Genomic DNA, 17,573 nt, shown 5'->3' with positions numbered 1-17,573 from the left:
TGGTGTCCGCTGCGTCCCGGGTGCGCTTTTTCAAAAGCCGCCACGTCCTTTAAAGCCTGTGCCAGTGTGAGGTCGCCTCCTCAATTTTGCCTCTCAAAGGCCCACCAAGAACTGGTTGAGCAGTGTGTCTTCCAGGCTGGGAAAGGCGCACTGCGTGGCGGCCTTCCGAAGGCTGGCCAGGAAATCGGCAGCCTTCTCCTCCGGACCTTGGACTTTTGCGAAAAAGTCCATGTGCTCCGCCAACTTTGTGGGCTTCGGGGCGAGGTGAGCGGTGAGGGCCGCGATGATGTCATCAAAAGTCTCCCCTTCTACTTCCTTGGGTGAAATCAGGTCCTGCAGGAGAAGGAGGGTCTCCATTCCACAAAGGCGTATGAACTGAGACCTCTTCATACCCGCGTCGGTGACCCGTAAACATGCGAGGTAGTTTTTTAGGATCATCACCCAAGTGGTCCATCGCTCGGGGTGCGCCAGGTCGAAGGGAGTGATGCCCTCGTGAGAGGTTCTGACGAAGGCGGCGGCAGCTGCGGCACCCGAAGGAGCGGATGACGTGGAGGAGGAGGAGCCTGTTTCCGACATCTTGGCGTGTGCGCTAGGTCGCGGTTGCGCTTGGCGGGAAACGGGCCGTCGGCGAGGTGAGCTGACGAGGCGCAGCTGGCGAAGTTCGGCGAGGCTGCGAGGCGTGCTGTGGGGGACCGTCAAGGCTAGCGAAGAGACGAGGCGCAGGCTGGCTTAGGCGAGGAGCGTGGCGTGGCGAGATGAGATGCGGCCGAGCGGCTGATGCTCAACGAAGCGACGTGACTAGGCGAGGCGTGGTGCAGGGAGGCTCAAGCTGGCCCTGAGCTTGTGAGCGCGGCGTGGCGAGATGCCGGTGGTTATGGAGCGAGATGTTGTGCGAAGGAGCATTGATCTCCGGCGCCGGTGGCGGACTGCGGCGGTGGCGCGATCGGTGCTCGGTGCTGCTGGGTCTCCTCCGGGTCTGTTTAGGAAAGGTAAAATCCCATCCTCGTCGCCAGTGAAAAGTACTCAGAAACGTGGAGTGATTTCAGCAAGAGTACTTTATTCAATCAGGAACAAGACAAAGACAGCCGGCTCGCAGGCCGGTATATATGCCCAGAAAACCCACCACCAAAACACGCCCCTATTCACCCTATAGGTTATTTACAGTAGCCGAGAGTCTCATAGGCTCTCGGCTGCGGACCTGGCCCTCTGATTGGTGCAGGCTAGGATCCGCTTGGCTATTGTTCTAATTGAACGAAGCTAAAGGCTTGTGCTTGACCGCATGGTCCAACGGTCGCGCACGTGGTAATGGCGGATACATTACATTACTAATTCCCGATGCTTTTGTTAAAAGCATAATAGTAGGCCAGACTGGGTTTTTCTGGCCAGTTGGGTACCCTTCTCCACACAGAATTTGTCCCCCCCCCCCCTGTATATTATGTGAATGGAAGTGAAGACAAAATGAAATTAAGGACTTCAGCTCCTTCCAGGAGTTTGGAACACGTGGACACAGTAGTTAGAGTGTCAAACCAGGACCTGGTAGATCCAGGTTTGAATCCTCACTCAGCCACAGAAGGTCACTATGACCTTGGGCCGGTCATTCTCAACCCAGCCTACCTCACAGGGTTGTTGTGATGATGAAATGGAGAGGAACGCTGGAAACCAGTTTAGGTCCCCACTGGGGAGGCAAACAAGTAAATAATTTTCTTTTCTGGTGGTGGCCACAGAGAGATTGTGGAGCTTCATCTCTTTCCACTCCTCACCCCCCTCATAGTACTAGTTGCTAAGCAACACAGAGACAGTGTCCTCTTCCAGCAATGGTTGCTAGAAGATTATTAAATTATTCATTTTATTAATCTTAATAACAACCCTAATATTATTGCAAAATATTTTTGGTATGCAAGATATTTTATGGTGGATAAAGATATCCATTAAAAAAGAATAATTGCTATGTTCTGGAAGCACACTCACTACATTCCTGTCACACATATTGAATCCCCTGCAGGGTGGAATTTGAGGGAAACTGATTCTCCACCCGTGTAGGCAGACTACATGTGGACAGACTGGCACTTGTGGTGGCACCATGAGCCTGAACTGTCCTTGCAAAAGGACTTAGCTTGGGATGCATAATAGATCGCTCGGATCCTAGAATGGACCAGTAGGGAGACAGGGATCCTGGAGTAAACTAATTGGGAAACAATAGTGTGTATATAGCCTATCGTTGGGAGTGAGGTGTGTATTGGGTGTAACCCTTTTCAGGCATAAATACCTGGCTTCAGCCAGGGATAGCCAGTCTTCTTTCTCTTGCTGAATCAATAATAAACTATGAGCTGATCATTTCTATGTGTCTGAACCCAGTATATTTCACTGGCGACGAGGATGGGATCTCGATGAGCGAGCCTGACCCAGCCTCCAGTAGCGCACTGCAAAACAATCTCCAGGACTCCACGCATCGCATTGCTCTACAGGTCATGGCTGCCACTCCAGGAATCATTCTTGTGTTTGACCCCACTCACCCTGAGCTGTGGGAAGTGTGGGTGGAGCAACTGAAGTACTTGTTTGATTCCAAGGCATAGACGACATCGACAAGAAAAAATCGCTCCTGATCAGCACATGTGGTATCACCACACTACGCCTCGGCCAGGGCTTCATCGCTCCTAAAACCCTTGAAGAAGCCATGTACGATGAACTCATCAAGGCCCTCACCGGCCATTTCGCGCCTCAACCAACCAAGATGACAAAGCGCATGGACTTCTTGGTGCACCACCAAAAGTCCAGTGAAGTGGCCACCGACTTCATGGCTGATCTCCACAGGCTGGCCATAAACTGCAAGTTCCCAGATCTCGAGGACACCCTCTTAACACAGTTCGTCTGGGGCGTCTGTGAACAGAAACTCCGCCGCAAACTCATCGGTACAGACAAACTCAAACTGTACAAGGGACTACGCATGGCCACAGCTTTTGAAAAGGCACAACGGGATTGCCAGGGCCACTCCACGCATCAGGCCTCCACATCCCCAGTCTCCAATGCCTCGGACGAGGAAGAAATACTCCAGGTACGCTGGCCGGCTCACCAGGACTCACGCCCACCATCTGCGACCGCCCCGCAGCCCATGAAGACTATTGCTCAAGCGCCTTGCGTCAGTTGCGGTGAAGAGCACAAATGCCGTTCTTGCCATTTCTGTGACGCAATCTGCCGAACCTGTGGAAAACAAGGCCACATTGCATGAGCCTGCTGCTCCTGAGGAAACCGGCATCATCCAACTGCTCACCAGGAATCAGCAGAGCTCCACAATACAGCCGTCCACCAACACCAGGTATTACACTTGCCCTAGGACACTCCTGACAAAATTAAAGTAACCGTGTTAATAGAGGGGGGCCCCTTGGGAAATGGAGTTGGACACAGGGTCCTCCATCTCCATCATATCAGAAGAGACTCTCAGGAGGCTCTGCCCGCAAGGGGGTCCTCGCCTAAAACCCGCTGGCTTCACCCTCAGAGACTTCCAAAAGAACCCGGTGGCCATTAAAGGGTGGGGCAAGTTCCATGTGTAGTATAAGAACCCTGAAGGACTTTTGGATTTGTTGGTGGTGGAAGGGCAGCTTACTAGTTTACTGGGTCTGTCATGGTTTGCTCCCCTGGGGTTTGGGGTGATGGGAGTGCATCACGTGCAGCCTACAAACTTCAGCAACGTGTGCAACGAGTTCCCGGTCATTTTCAATGGGACGCTTGGTCACTACACCAGTCTGTCAGTCTCCCTAGACCTCGACCCTGCTGTACACGTCATCTATATGAAGTCCATGCACGTCCCATTTGCATTGCGTCCCAAGATAGATGAAGAGCTGGACCACCTGGTAGCACAGGGGGTTCTAGAGCCAGTGGCACATGCCGTCTGGGAGACCCCCATCGTCATCCCAGTGAAGCCCAATAGGGACGTCCATATCTGCATGGACTATAAGTGCACCATAAACAAGGCCCTACAGGACCACACTTATCCTGTTCCAGTAGTCAGCCATGCTTTGGCATCCTTGGTGGGTGCGAAGGTTTTCAGCAAATTGGCCCAGGCCTACCAGCAGCTTCCCATAGACAATGCCACTGCAGAGGCCCAGACAATCGTGATGCACAGAGTGTCAGCTATGCTGCCATAAGGATTGGGGGTGGGGTGCTTGCTTGCCCTGTGTACCAAGTACTGCTGCATTCCTTCTGTGCTTCTGTAACGTTTGCTTATCTTTGGCCTTGCAGGTGGTGTGTAGGGTCTGGGGTTCAGGGAACCGTGGGAGCACTTCCGGTTCTCAAGCTTCGGCTCTAACGGCCTGTGGCTCCTTCTCCTGTGCACGGGAATATGGCTAATTGCACACAACTTCTCCAGCGGCCCAGCCTGGGTCCTCGCCCAGGTTATCAGGGTGACTGGGCTTCTATCATATGAGGTATCCACAGAAAATGGCCAGAGGCTCCACAGGCACATAGACCAGCACATAGACCAGCTCCGTAGCTGTCTCCCCAACACTGAACCTGGGATACACACCAGAAGACAGTGACAAGCATCTGCTAAGACCAGAGGAGCCGGAGCCTGAAGAGAACATGCCCACCAGCAGCGCCCAGCCGGAAATCAACGGATAGCCTTCGGAGGCCACCAGTGGAATGCCAGTGCCAGCCGCCACTGGTGGCCCCAACAATGTCCCGGCACCACCACCCTCTCCCAGTCCGGCGGCAGGTCCGGCCCCCGACACGGTTCCTGAACCTGCAACCCCGTCAGCGGAACCCCACCACTCGAACCATGAGCGGCATCAACCCGCGTACTTAAAGGACTTTGTCAGTTGAAGAGGCTCTGAACTTTGGGGGGAGGGGTGTTATGTATTGAGCCTGAGCTGTCCTTGCAAAATTACTTAGCTTGGGATGCATAACAATAGATCGCTAGGATCCTAGAATGGACCAGTAGGGAGATAGGGATCCTAGAGTAAACCAGTTGGGAAACAATAGTGTGTAACTAGCCTATCGTTGAGAGTGGGGTGTCTTTTGGGTGTAACCCTTTTCAGGCATAAATACCCGGCTTCGGCCAGGGATAGCCAGTCTTCTTTCTTTTGCTGAATCACTAATAAACTATGAGCTGATCACTTCTACGCGTCTGAACCCAGTATATTTTATAGATCAAATCAATCCTGAACTGTCTCTACAAGCTAAAATGAGCAAACTGAGGCTATCGTACTATGGTCCCATTCTGAGAAGACATGAGTCATTGGAAAAGACAATAATGCTAGGAAAAGTTGAAGGCGGCAGGAAAAGAGGAAACCGAATGTGAGATGGATTGACTCCATCAAGGAAGCCACGGCCTGAGTAAGGCCTGTTAATGACAGGAGGTTCTGGAGATGATTAATTCATAGGATTGCCATAGGTCAGAAGTGACTTGAAGGCGCTTAACACACACTCACACACACACGGGCCCCACCTGGAAGATTGAAGTTTGGGAAAGGTTGGAGAAAATACAGGGAGACCCCAGAATGTGCACAAAGGCACCACAATGCTGTGAGGGGGTGGGGAACGTTTCCCAACAGGACAAACAACAGGTGTAGAAATGGAGCGTCACATTTGTTTACATTTACTTTATTGGTTAAAAGACTGATAACCAAATGATTAAAGATTTTTTAGCCAATGGTCACGGTTATAAAGTATCACTATGACTCCCATTTTACATACAGGGCCGAAAGGAACTTGTCCAACCATCCATCACAAAGCGAGGACTCGCTCTACTGTAGCAATCTCACTCTACTGATAGAAATCGCTTCTTTCAGCGGAAATGTAGGCTGATTTCGCATTAGAGCTGCCTCGATGTTGCACCGTCGTTGACCCCAATACTATTGTTCAATTTCACACCCGAAGCTGCGGGGCTGCATTTGACCTGCGGCTTCGCCCGATTTCCTCCGCAGTTTCGTGATACTCAAAAAACAGGATCACAAAACTGTGGGGGAAATCGGGCGAAGCCGCGAGTCAAAATGCAGCCCCGCAGCTTTGGGTGTGAAATTGACCAATAGTATCGGTGCAAACGGCGGCACAACATCGAGGCAGCTCTAGTGCGAAAGCAACCGTACTGTGGGATCCAAGCCACATATATAATATCTAGGTAGCACTCTTTAGTCTTCTGAGCATTATTATGCCAACCTTCTCCTAGTTTTTGTCCTCATGACAACCCTGTGAGGTAGGTTAGGGTAAGAGTATGTAAAGGATTCAAATCTGGGTCTCCCAGGTCTCCCAGATCCTAGCCTGACACTCTAATTGCTTCACTGCAAAGCAGAGGCCATGTAAAAAGCTTCCCCTTTGGCATCCCATTTTCACATTCATTGGTCTTAAGTGATCCAGCAGTTGGCACTCAGATGTCAACCAGCCAGTCCTGAGTGTGGGAGCAACTCTCTCCTGAAGGCCACCAAGAGAGTCTGATCTCAGCCAGTGACTTTGTCCTCTGGTTGTCAGAGTCCCACAGCACTCAGGCTCAACAATGTTCCTTAGAAGGATCAAGTTTATTGAGTTCAGTAGCAGCAGGTCATCTGTACATACATCCTGTGCAAAAGCTAATCCACCAGGCGGGAGGGGAAAAGATATACTACGTTCAAAGCGGGGTCTTCTGTTGGAGTTAAGCCAATCAGAGGTGCTAGCCTTACACGTGCAAAGAAATGACTACAGGTCCCCAGGGAAGGAGAGAGCGTGAAGCATCAAGGTCAGGAAACTGGATAAGGGCCATGAGTGAAGAGAAAGCTAACATTCCTGGACAGGAAGATGTTCACCCAGCAGACTCCCTTCCTCCCCTCCCTCACTATGGCAGTGTAGCTGACACTGGTATCCTTTTTCTGGCCCTAGCCCCAAACCTATGTAGGGTCAGACCTGGTTAGTTCTTGGAGACCACCAAGGAAGTCAGGGGTTGCTACACAGGGGCATGCAGTGGCAAACCACCTCTGCTCATCTCTTCCCTTGAATACCCTATGGGGGGGGTCACCATGTCAGCTGTGACTTGACAGCACTTTACACAGACATAATCCTTTCTCCAAACATCAGGCAAAATGCAGCCCATTCAGGCGTTGGGACAAGTGCAGCTTTCCTCACAAACGCAAACGGCCTTGCTGTATTGTTCCCTTCTCTCCTCCCCGGGTCCATTACGGCTCTCTACAAACTCACTCTGACCCAATCTCATCTTGTTCCACTTGCAATCCCAACAAGCCATCACAGGCTGCAAAGCGACATCATTTTCGTGAGCCAGAGCTGACAGAGGCCATGATTGCTTTTGCTTCCTTTTATTCATCCACAGGCGGGCGAAATGCCTCCCATGCCATCCGAGAACCCTGATAGCGACAGATTCCCTCCCTGTCTTGTTTGGAGGCCAATTTCATGCAGATAGCACTGCTTTCAGGAAGCGAGGAAAGAGAAAAGTACATTGAAGTTAAGGGGAAAGTTGAGGGCTCCATGGACAGAAGGTATAAATCAGGATGTGGTCCGAAGAGATATTTTATCCCCCATCTGTCAATAGAGGGGTGTGCTGGAGATGAAAGAGCTATTTCTTCACATGCACAAAAAGATACAACCGCCTCTTTTATTCCAAATATTGTCAAAAACAATTGCATATTTGGAGAACCTTTACACTGGAGCGATGCTCCAGTATGAGAGCTCTCAATGACCTTGCAGAGTGTAACAAGTACAGGGCAAAATTATGGGGGTAAAGCTCAGGTAGGCCAAGCTATTTCTGACCCAATCTGGACACTAGATTGTAGACAGCAGTCTTTGCTGGGACGTACAGACTGCTTGAAAGACCCAGAAGCAAACTGGACACAGTGACAGGGATGGAAAAAACAGAGACATGATCTCACGCCCTCAAAGCCATGTATGAAAGTCAGAGCAGTGTCTCTGAAACAGATCATATCTAGGTTGGCCTTTTGGTAAGAAATCTCAACAGATAAGGATGCAAAGGAGGCTGAAGATCAGTTGTAATTCTGGGGGATCTCCAGGCTCCACCTGGAGTGAGATATAATGCCATACAGTCGACCCATCAAAGCAGCCATTTCCCCCAGAGGAATTGATCTCTGGAGATCAGCAAGGGAGGCTGCTAGAATGGGATCTGCAGGGCTCATGACTGGAGGAAAAACACTTGGACCGATTTCCCACAAGCAGCTGCGCCGCCCTCGCTCTTCCCTTTCCCCTGATTGTATTCGTCAATTTCCCACTACTTGCTGCACAGCCACATTTTGACCCACAGCATCCCCCAATTTTGTCCCGTGTCTTCTAGATCCTTGTTTTTTGAGATTGACAAGATAAGGGGGAAACTACCATGCAGCAGGTAGTGGGAAATTGATGAATACAATCGGGGGAAGGGAAGAGCGAGGACAGTGCAGCTGCTTGTGGGAAATTGGACTTGGTAAACATCTGCCTCCCCCTTTGCTTTCTAGGCCATTTCCATTCAAGATGCATCACTGAAACCCAGTACATGTGTTACCGTGAACGCACGTACCTCCTAATATGTACATCTGTTTGTAAGAAAGAAGCAAAGTTTTTTGCCTGATGTTCGGAGAAAGGATTACATCAGTGTAAAGTGCTGTCAAGTCACAGCCGACTTATGGTGACCCCCATAGGGTGTTCAAGGGAAGAGATGAACAGAGGTGGTTTGCCCTGTAGCAGCCCTGGACTTCTTTGGTGGTCTCAGGACTGGCTGGTTGACATCTGCGTGCAACTGTTGGACCACTGAAGACCAATGAATGTGCAAATGGGATGCCAAAGAGGAGGCTTTTTACATGGCCTCTGATGGCATGCTTTGAAGTGATCAGAGTGTCGGGCTAGGATTTGGGGGACCCAGATTTGAATCCCTGCTCTGTCAAGAAAGCCTTCGGATTGGCCTTGGGCCAGTTTACAAATGAAACCAGGGACTGGTACCTGGGAAAATGTGGGGTCTCAATCAAAGTTTCACTGTGCATGCATTCACTGGAAGATGAGACTTGTTCAGCATGCATATAAGGAAGAATCAAGTGTACATTGTACACTAATTATATGTCCATTTACTGTATCTTGTGCACAAGGCCAGTGAGAGGTGAGTAGGAGCAGGGAATGCCTGCCATGGAGCCCACCCCAGTTCCCATTCAGCTGGCAGAAAGAGGTTCCTAGTCTTCCCTTAAGGAACAAGTTGGGGGAGAGGATGGAAACAAAATGGCTGCCTTAGCCCAAGCAATCTGAGGGAATTAAATGAATTTCCATGCCTCTCAAGAGTGGCGTGAGAGGAAGGCACCTGGAAGAGTCATTCCCTGGTATCTTCATCAGCATAGTTGGCCTCTGCACTGTCCAGGATCCGTACCTGAGCAGGGCCAAGCATGCAATGTTCCCTGTCAGACTTTTGTCATTTTGGAGACTAATTAGCTAGTGAGAGTAAAGGTCAGAGTCAAAAGGGAGAATCTTGCTTACGTCTATTGTCTGCCCTGTCAAAGAGAGGCCATTACCTTCAGGCATCCCCCCCCCCCCATACGCTTTAATTTTCTCCCATCTCTCAGACCTCTTTCTCCTTCCTCTCTTTCTTGTCTGAGGACAACACTCAGGCTGTTTTGGCATCCAGTTGCCAGCAGCATCTTGAAACTGTTCTCTCTGAAGATAGCCAAGCCAATTATTTTATTTCAGGAAAAGGGGGAAAACAAATTGATGAAATAAATTGCAAGGGACTTGTCCAGAGGAAAGCAGGTGCTTCTTCACATCCAGGCCCATGAGCAGAGCTTCAGAATTGCCCCTAATGAACTGTTTCAATCAGCCTCTCTACAGATTCTTCCCCAGGAAGACGGGGAAGGCGGCAGGCCGCTTTGCTGAAGCACAAGCCAGAACTTTCTATTTAGTGACAGCTCTTTGCCCCAGAAATATGGGGACGGTATCTTGCGCCCAAGCGGATTACTTCAGGTTTGAAAGGGCCTAGGGTTGCCAAGTCTGGTTTGGAAAATACCTGGATACTTTGGGGGTGGAGCCAGGAGAGGGCGGGGTTTGGGGAGGGGAAGGGCCTCAGCACAGTACAATGCCATTGAGTTCACCCTCCAAAGCAGCCATTTTCTCCAGGGGAGCTGATCTCTTTCGGCTGGGGATCAGTTGTAAAAGCGGGAGATCCCCAGGCCCCACCTGGAGGCTAGCAACTCTAAAAGGGCCGCAGGTATGCCATTTAAGAAATGAAGCAAAGTGTTTACCAAACAGGAGCCACTGGTCCAAGAAGAGGATGGCAGAAGCAGCGGGCAAGGCCAGAATCTGGCATCAAGCAGGCCAGTCCATTTTGGCCAGGTGAGTGCCCATTTGCTCGCCATTACACAGTTTACTTCTTTGTTTAGCTATGCCTCGCTTTTCTCCCCAACGTGGCTTACAACATCATCCTTCCCTCCTCTGTTTTACCCTCCCAACAACAACCGTGAGGTAGGTTAGGCTAAGAAAGAATGATTAAGCCCAAAGTCACCCAGCAAGCTTCCATGGTAAAATGGGAATTCAGATTTGGGTTTCCCAGATCCTAGAGTGGCACTGGATTGAAGCCACTGGGCTCCACTGGGCTCTGCCCTCAGAGAAGTAGGAAGTCTGTGATGGGATGGAGGAGGAGAGGATGGAGCCAGAGAAGCTTGTATAAGTGTTGTATCAGTGGTAAATGCGAAATAAAGGGGATGGGATGCTTGGGGGAAGGGGGCCAGAGACAGTGAGAATGAGGAGGAATGCTATGGCTATACAGTGATGCTAGAGACTCGGGTTCAAATTCCTACTTAGTAATACAGCTCAGTAGGTCACTGTGACAGAAACCCCTAAAATTTAGTATAACTAAAGACAGGTGGCTCAGTGGTTAAGACGCTGAACTTAAGACAGGAAAGTCGGTAGTTCAGCAGTTCGAGACCTGTGCTGCATGATGGAGTGAGCTCCCGTCTATGGTCCCAGCTCCTGCCCACGTAGCAGTTCGAAAGCAAGAAATTGCAGGCAGATAAATAGGTGCCACTTCGGTGGGAAGGTAACAACATTCCGTGTGCCTCAGCATCTAGTCATGCCGACCACATGACCACGGAAACGTCTTTGGACAGTGCTGACTCTTCGGCTTGGAAACAGAAATGAGCACTGTGCCCTAGAATCAGATTCGACTGGCTTTTGAGCAAGGGAAACCTTTACCTTTACCTTAAAGACAGGTGCTTAGAGTGCCTGGGATCTTGCCCCCCCTGGGGCTTTCATTAGTATAACTCATTCGTTCCCATTCCACATTAGACCACCTTGCCAAACAGAATCCTCTTTAGACAAAGGAAAATCAGTGTTGATGGGACCAACAGTTTGTCATGATCATTCAGAGTCATTAACTGCTACTCGATGGGAGAGACTATCATTTTGGTAATTTACTGATTGGTAATATTAGCCCCTGACATTAGAGGTGGGGTTTTTACTTGGACTGGCTAAAACAGCTAATCAGCCTTATAAAGAAGGCTGGCTTAGGTCAGATTCCACTACCCATAAATATGGGGTTGTCTGTTTTTGTCTCCATTGGAACCATGCAAATCTGATGACCACAGAGTGGTAGGCAGGGGTTAAAGACCCCTCCAATATTACTGCAAGAAAATCTGCACATGCTGTTAAGAAATCTACCACAGTCTAATTAGTGTGACTAGCTAAGTTAGACCAAATGTATTGCTTTTTATTTGAAAGTCTGTGTGCTGTGACATGGTTTGCACTGCTTTTTCCCCCCTCCCCCTTTCTCTGCCTTTTAAATCCAACCCTTTCTCTGCCTTTTAAATATAAAGACTATTTTTAGGCTTTATTTAGTACAGTATATGTCTCTGAGATATTTCTGCTAATCTCTTCCCTGCATGGTAGACTGCATGGACACAATTTTCTATAAGGTGTTCTCCAGGGTTTACACCCTGTTATTTCTGAATGGGCCTAGTACTGCACGAGAAAGAAATCTTCTCAGAGGGTCAGTCTAGAAGTTCTCTGGAGGTCTCTGAGAGGTGACAGCCTTTAACATGTTCTTTCCAGGGAGCCCTTCATCTAACGGAGTTTCCCAACAAGGAAAGTCACTTCTGTAGAGAAAGTAATAGGAAAACAGGAAATGTGCTCAGTGTCTGAAAGCGACGAAAGAGACTGTGGCCTAACCACAGGGTCTGGGGGGACTACAGAAATAACCTAACAGGATTGTAACACTGCCCTTCTCCGCCCAGGGGAGGGAGAAAGGGTGGTCGGGACCAGCCATGTTAGGATAAAAATAGTGACTCAAAGGACTGCCCTTGGAGAAGCTTGGATGATTGCTCATTATGCAACTTACTTCTCCACTTTATTTGAATAAAAGCTTTCATAAATTCTTTCACTGTTGTCCTGCATTGGAGTAATTCAGGTAACAGGGGTCTGATGTGTTCCAGACCCTGGGAATGATCTCAACACTTCCGTCACAGTGACTTTGGGCCAGTCATTCTCTAGCAGCCTAACCTACTTCACAAGATTGTTGTGGTGGAGGAGCAGGGTGGCCAGCTCTGGGTTGGGAAATACCTGGAGATTTGGGGGGGTGGCGCCTGGAAAGGGTGAGGTTTGGGGAGAGGGGGGCTGGAGCATATTGCCATAAAGTCTACCCTCTGAAGCTGCCATTTTCTCTAGGGGAACCAATCTCTGTAGCTTGGAGATCAGATGTAATTCTAGGAAATCTCCAGGCACCACCTGGAGGTTGGCAACCTTAGCAAAGAGTGTAAGCTACCCTGAGCTCTTTGGAGGAAGTGAGAGTTTCAGTTGCATTGTGGGAATATGTAGCAAACTCTTGGCCTGAAACATTACAAAACTCTTTGCTACTCATAAAAATTTTTATTCGGGGGGGGTGGGGGACAACACCACTGACAAAGATACTTACAAGTCTGGAAGTGCCATCAAGTTGCAGCCCGCTTAGGCACCAGTTTGTCCTCCTCTGCAGAGCCTTGGTCCTCCATCCAAGTACTGATTGTGCGTAGCTTCTGAGATCTGACAAGATCGGGCTATAATGTGGTGCCTTCCCTCCCTTACTAGTTTACAGTAAATACAAAAATAAACGGGCGTCTCATGGCTCTGACAAGTTTTTTACTTGTACATGGACCACAGCCCACTTTGTCAATCAGACGGATGCTTCTTCTGAAAGAAAAGCTTCTGGGAGCCACAAGACTGTCATTGGTGTTTGCAGCAGCCAGCGAACACAGAGACCCCTCTGGAGTGAATACAACACCCCTGTAATTGTGTCCTGTTGTTACCGCCAATGGCCTGCCTTGTTGTTTGGGGAAATTACCTATGAGGCAGGATAGGCCAGAGGGCTACAGGAATCACAGACCACTTGTATACTGAGCTCCGGCACACTAGGAAGGCTCCAGATTTGAAGAGTAAATTAAATAGGTTTTATTAAAGTAGGTCTCTAATTACAAGCACACTAAACATTCAAAAAGAGCAAGCGATACAGAACTAATACAGAACTATGAAAGCAGAGGTGATTGATAGTGAATAGAGGGGTCAGTTGTTGTTGTTGTTAATTAATTAAACTTTTATCCCGCCCTCCCGGCCGAGGCTGGCTTAGGGCAGCTTATAGCAGATAGAATACCCAAATATATAGGTAATAAATACAACATTAAAATACTATATTAAAACCAGGTATAATAATAAAATGCTAATCTTATGCGCCGGTACCGCTGGTCTGCTTTAGCTATCGTACCGCTGGTCTGCTTTAGATGTCCTAAGAAGGTACTTCAGATGTCATAAAAGGGGGGAATCAGCAGTTATTGGGGTCCCGTGGATCAGGGCTGTTCGCCATACTTTGTCAGTTGGCATCCCTGGTGGTAATAGTAGTGGGGGGGGGGGGCCCTCCAAAAGCCTGGCAGAAGAGCTTCATTTTACAGGCCCTGCAGAACTGTAAAAGGTCCCACAGGGGCCTGGTCTCCTCTGGGAGCTCATTCCACCAGAGTGGAGCCGCCACCAAAAAAGCCCTGGCCGTTGCCAGCCTGGCCTCCTTAATGCTCGGGAGGACCAGATGATTCTGGATCCCCGGTCACAGTGCTTTCTGGGGTACATATGGGGAAAGGCGGTCCCTCAGGTATGTAGGTCCTCGGCAGCCAGTGCAATGCCTTTAGTGCAGACTGAATGTGCTCCCGGTTAGGGAGTTCCATCAACAGCCTGGCCGCGGCATTTTACACCAGCTGAAGCTTCCAGATCTGCGACAAGGGCAGCCCCATGTAGAGGGCATTACAGTAATCCAATCTCGAGGTGACCATTGCATGGATCACTGTTGCCAAGTCACTGCGTTCAAGGAAGGGATCCAACTGAAGTTGAGCTACACTTTGTCCCGTGGGCGGGAAGGAATAACCGATGCAGCTGAGCTGGGAAAGGAAACCAGTCACACAGTTGATTAATATGAAGACATTACAACTAGACAAGTGGTACAAGGTTACAGATAACAGGAGAGGCAAGCAGGGAAAGGAATGTGGCACCCAGTCGTACACAGGTCAGGCGGGTGCCCCCCCCCAGTCCACAAAACCATATGGCAGCGTAGCGGACAGGCATAATTGCTCTGTTTTCTAGCATGTGTTTGAATGCACATTTCCCTACTAAAATTTAAAAAAATGGGAATAAAACAGAATCCACATCTTGCCTTTTTTTAAAAAAAACAAAACCTTGCCCTTTCTCCAGAGATCACAGCAGCATTCATGGCTCTCCTCCATTCTATCCCCACAAGAACCCTGTGGGCTAGGCTGACTGGTCCCAGGTATTCCAATGAGCTTCAAGGCAGAATGGAGATTTGAACCTGGGCCTTTCCATGCCTACTCCATGTTCAAACCACTTCCCAGTTTCCAGAAAAATCAAAAATTGCATTTTGAGTGCCCATCTGAAATCAATAAGAGAGCGACTAAGAATCGAAATGCCTTCTCAACTAAGTGCTTGTTCTAGGAGATTTTGGAAACTGAGACAGAAAGCTCTTGGTTTGCTCTCTGTTGCAGCCAGTGTGGTGTAGTGGTTAGAGTGTCAAACTAGGTGCTGGGAGACCAGATTTAAATCCCCAGTCTGCCATGGAAGCTTGTTGGGCAATCTTGGACCAATCACACACTCTCACCTACTTCACAGGGTTGTAGTGAGGACAAATTGGAGCAGAGGAGAACAATGTACCCCACTTCGAGTCCCCCAGTGGGGAGAAAGGCAGGGACAGGGTATAAATAAAGTACATAAAATAGTGTGTAAGTATTCAGAAAAGCTTCCAATTCTTTCCACTCACAGCCTGAACAAACAAGGTAGCTAAAATGAATAATGTATAAGTATGTAGGGAGGTCTCCAATTCTTTCTGCCTGTGGCCTGAACCAAGAAGGTACCTATTTTAGATTCACTCCAGATGAGTCAAAGAACAACTGCCATTCCTCCATGGTGTCAGACTTCCTGGAGAGATGTGCCAGTTACCCAACGCAGCATGTGTTATCCCAGACTGAGAAAAGAAACTCCCTCAGGGAGGCAGATTCTGGGAGGGCTGGCCAGTAGAGTGAAGGCTGCCTGAGCACAGCGTGTGCATGTTTGTGAGTTCCATGGCTCAGCTAGTGAGCAATTGTCCCCAGAGAGGAGCCTGTGAACTTGATAGGAAGCCCAGAGAAATGAGCATATACACCTGAGACTTGACCCACGAGCAGAATATGAAAGTCATGAGCAGTCACGCAGGCTTGGGCTTTGTTTGGTCTCAAGATGAAGGCCAAGGGGTCAAGCTAGCAACTCCACAACAGATGTCTTCATCCGCTCCAAGTTTTGACTGGTGTTGTGTCCACTGACCACCACCGGAGGTCAGCGCATATCCCTGAGCTTCAGTCCTGGACAACAATGGGGACTAGGATTCTAGTCCCTCCACTGGGGAACCAATGGGAACCTTGGCGGGAGATTCAAACCCTCCAATGGTGACCAGGGGTGTGTCCCCAGGTGTGTATATAGTTAGCCTGCCGGCCGTTTGCCGGCATGTCTTGTTGTGTACCTAATAAAGCGTGCTATGCACCACGTCGTTGTCCGTCGTCTTTCCATGCGGCTTCCCACTACATAACAGTGGCGACGAAGGTGGGATTTAGCCGCATTTGAGCCGGGCTGTCGCGAGGGACCAGGAGGACGCTAAGTTGCCGTGCCGATGAGCGAAGAACCGAACAGCTCGACCGCTCCTCCCGCAACCCCACCGACGCGCACAATGGCTACCGCTCCCAGGCTAGGGCTGCTTCCGCCCTTCGACATAGCCCACCCGCAAGACTGGGCTTCCTGGGTCAAGCCCAAGATAGATGCGGAACTGGACCGCCTTGTGGCGCAGGGCGTCCTAGAGCCCGTCTCCCACGCCGCTTGGGAGACACCCATCGTTGTAGTAAAGAAACCGAATGGGTCAGTCCGCATCTGCGCGGACTATAAATGTACTTTGAACAGGGCGCTACAGGACCACGCGTACCCGGTCCCTGTAGTCAGCCACGTTCTGGCCACCTTGGGCGGGGCAAAGATCTTTGGGAAACTAGATCTTGCCCAAGCATACCAGCAGTTGCCTGTTGACGAGGCAACTGCGGAAGCGCAGACCATAGTTACCCACCGGGGGGCATTCCGTGTTAAGCGCTTGAGTTTTGGAGTGAGCGTGGCGCCGGGACTATTTCAGCAATTGATGGACTCTCTTCTCAAAGGGATCCCTGGCGTCACGCCCTTCTTCGACGATGTATTGATCGCCGCTGCCACGCCCGCCGACTTCGCGACCCGCCTCCGCACCGTGCTCGGCCGTTTCCAGGACGCCGGGCTGAAGGTCAAGCTGGACAAGTGCCGCCTGGGGGTTCCGTCGGTGGATTTTTTAGGCTTCACAGTGGACCGGGAGGGCCTCCACCCGACGCGGGAAAAAGTAAAGGCTATCGTGGAAGCGCCGCCGCCCAAGTCCAAGGCGGAGCTGCAGGCTTTCCTCGGCATAGTGAACTTTTATCACGCCTTCCTCCCCCACAAGGCGGCGGTAGCGGAACCCCTCCACCGCTTGCTGGACAAAACGGCCCCTTGGCTGTGGGGCCCCCGGCAGGCCGCAGCCTTCAAGTCCGTCAAGGAACTTTTAATTTCTAACTCTGTGTTGGCCCACTTCGATGAGTCGCTGCCGGTGGTGCTGGCGTGCGACGCATCACCCTACGGAGTGGGCGCAGTGCTGGCACATCGCCTCCCCGACGGCCGGGAGGTCCCGGTCGCATACTACTCGCGAACCCTATCTGCGGCAGAGAGGAACTACGCCCAGATAGATCGCGAGGGTCTAGCTATCGTGGCCGGGGTCAAGAAGTTCCACGACTTCGTCTACGGCCGACCCTTCACGATCGCCACCGACCACCGACCGCTCCTCGGCCTGTTCGCACCGGACCGCAGAACACCCCAGGTCATCTCCCCGCGCGTCCTGCGTTGGACCATCTTTCTGGCGGCCTACGATTACAGCATCGTGCACCGTCCCGGGAAGGCCATGGGCCACGCTGACGCCCTCAGCCGCCTTCCCCTGCCAGACATCGTGGTGGACCCGGCCCCCGTCCATCGGATCCTCCAGGTGGAGGATCTCCCCGACGCTCCCCTCCAAGCAGCTGATGTCGCCCGCCGCACGGCCCGGGACC

At 50.5% G+C, this 17,573-nt stretch overlaps 1 protein-coding gene across 1 annotated transcript in view; it reads left to right on the top strand.

Annotated features, from left to right (window-relative positions):
* The first annotated feature begins 3,647 nt into the window (after nucleotides 1–3,647).
* LOC107107739 (uncharacterized protein K02A2.6-like) overlaps nucleotides 3,648–17,573 on the top strand; it is a 50,090-nt gene continuing 36,164 nt past the window's right edge. Inside the window, exons 1-3 of the mRNA XM_015408057.1 lie at nucleotides 3,648–3,929; nucleotides 16,331–16,876; nucleotides 17,006–17,445. Coding sequence (XP_015263543.1) covers nucleotides 3,648–3,929; nucleotides 16,331–16,876; nucleotides 17,006–17,445 — 1,268 coding nt within the window. The remainder of the gene's footprint in view (nucleotides 3,930–16,330; nucleotides 16,877–17,005; nucleotides 17,446–17,573) is intronic.

The sequence above is a fragment of the Gekko japonicus genome, unplaced genomic scaffold, assembly GCF_001447785.1.
Source record: "Gekko japonicus isolate JY-2015 unplaced genomic scaffold, Gekko_japonicus_V1.1 scaffold36, whole genome shotgun sequence".
In the NCBI taxonomy this organism is placed as follows: Eukaryota; Metazoa; Chordata; class Lepidosauria; order Squamata; family Gekkonidae; genus Gekko; species Gekko japonicus.
Note: the sequence above shows the minus strand (reverse complement) of the source record. Positions and strands in the feature narration are given on the sequence as shown.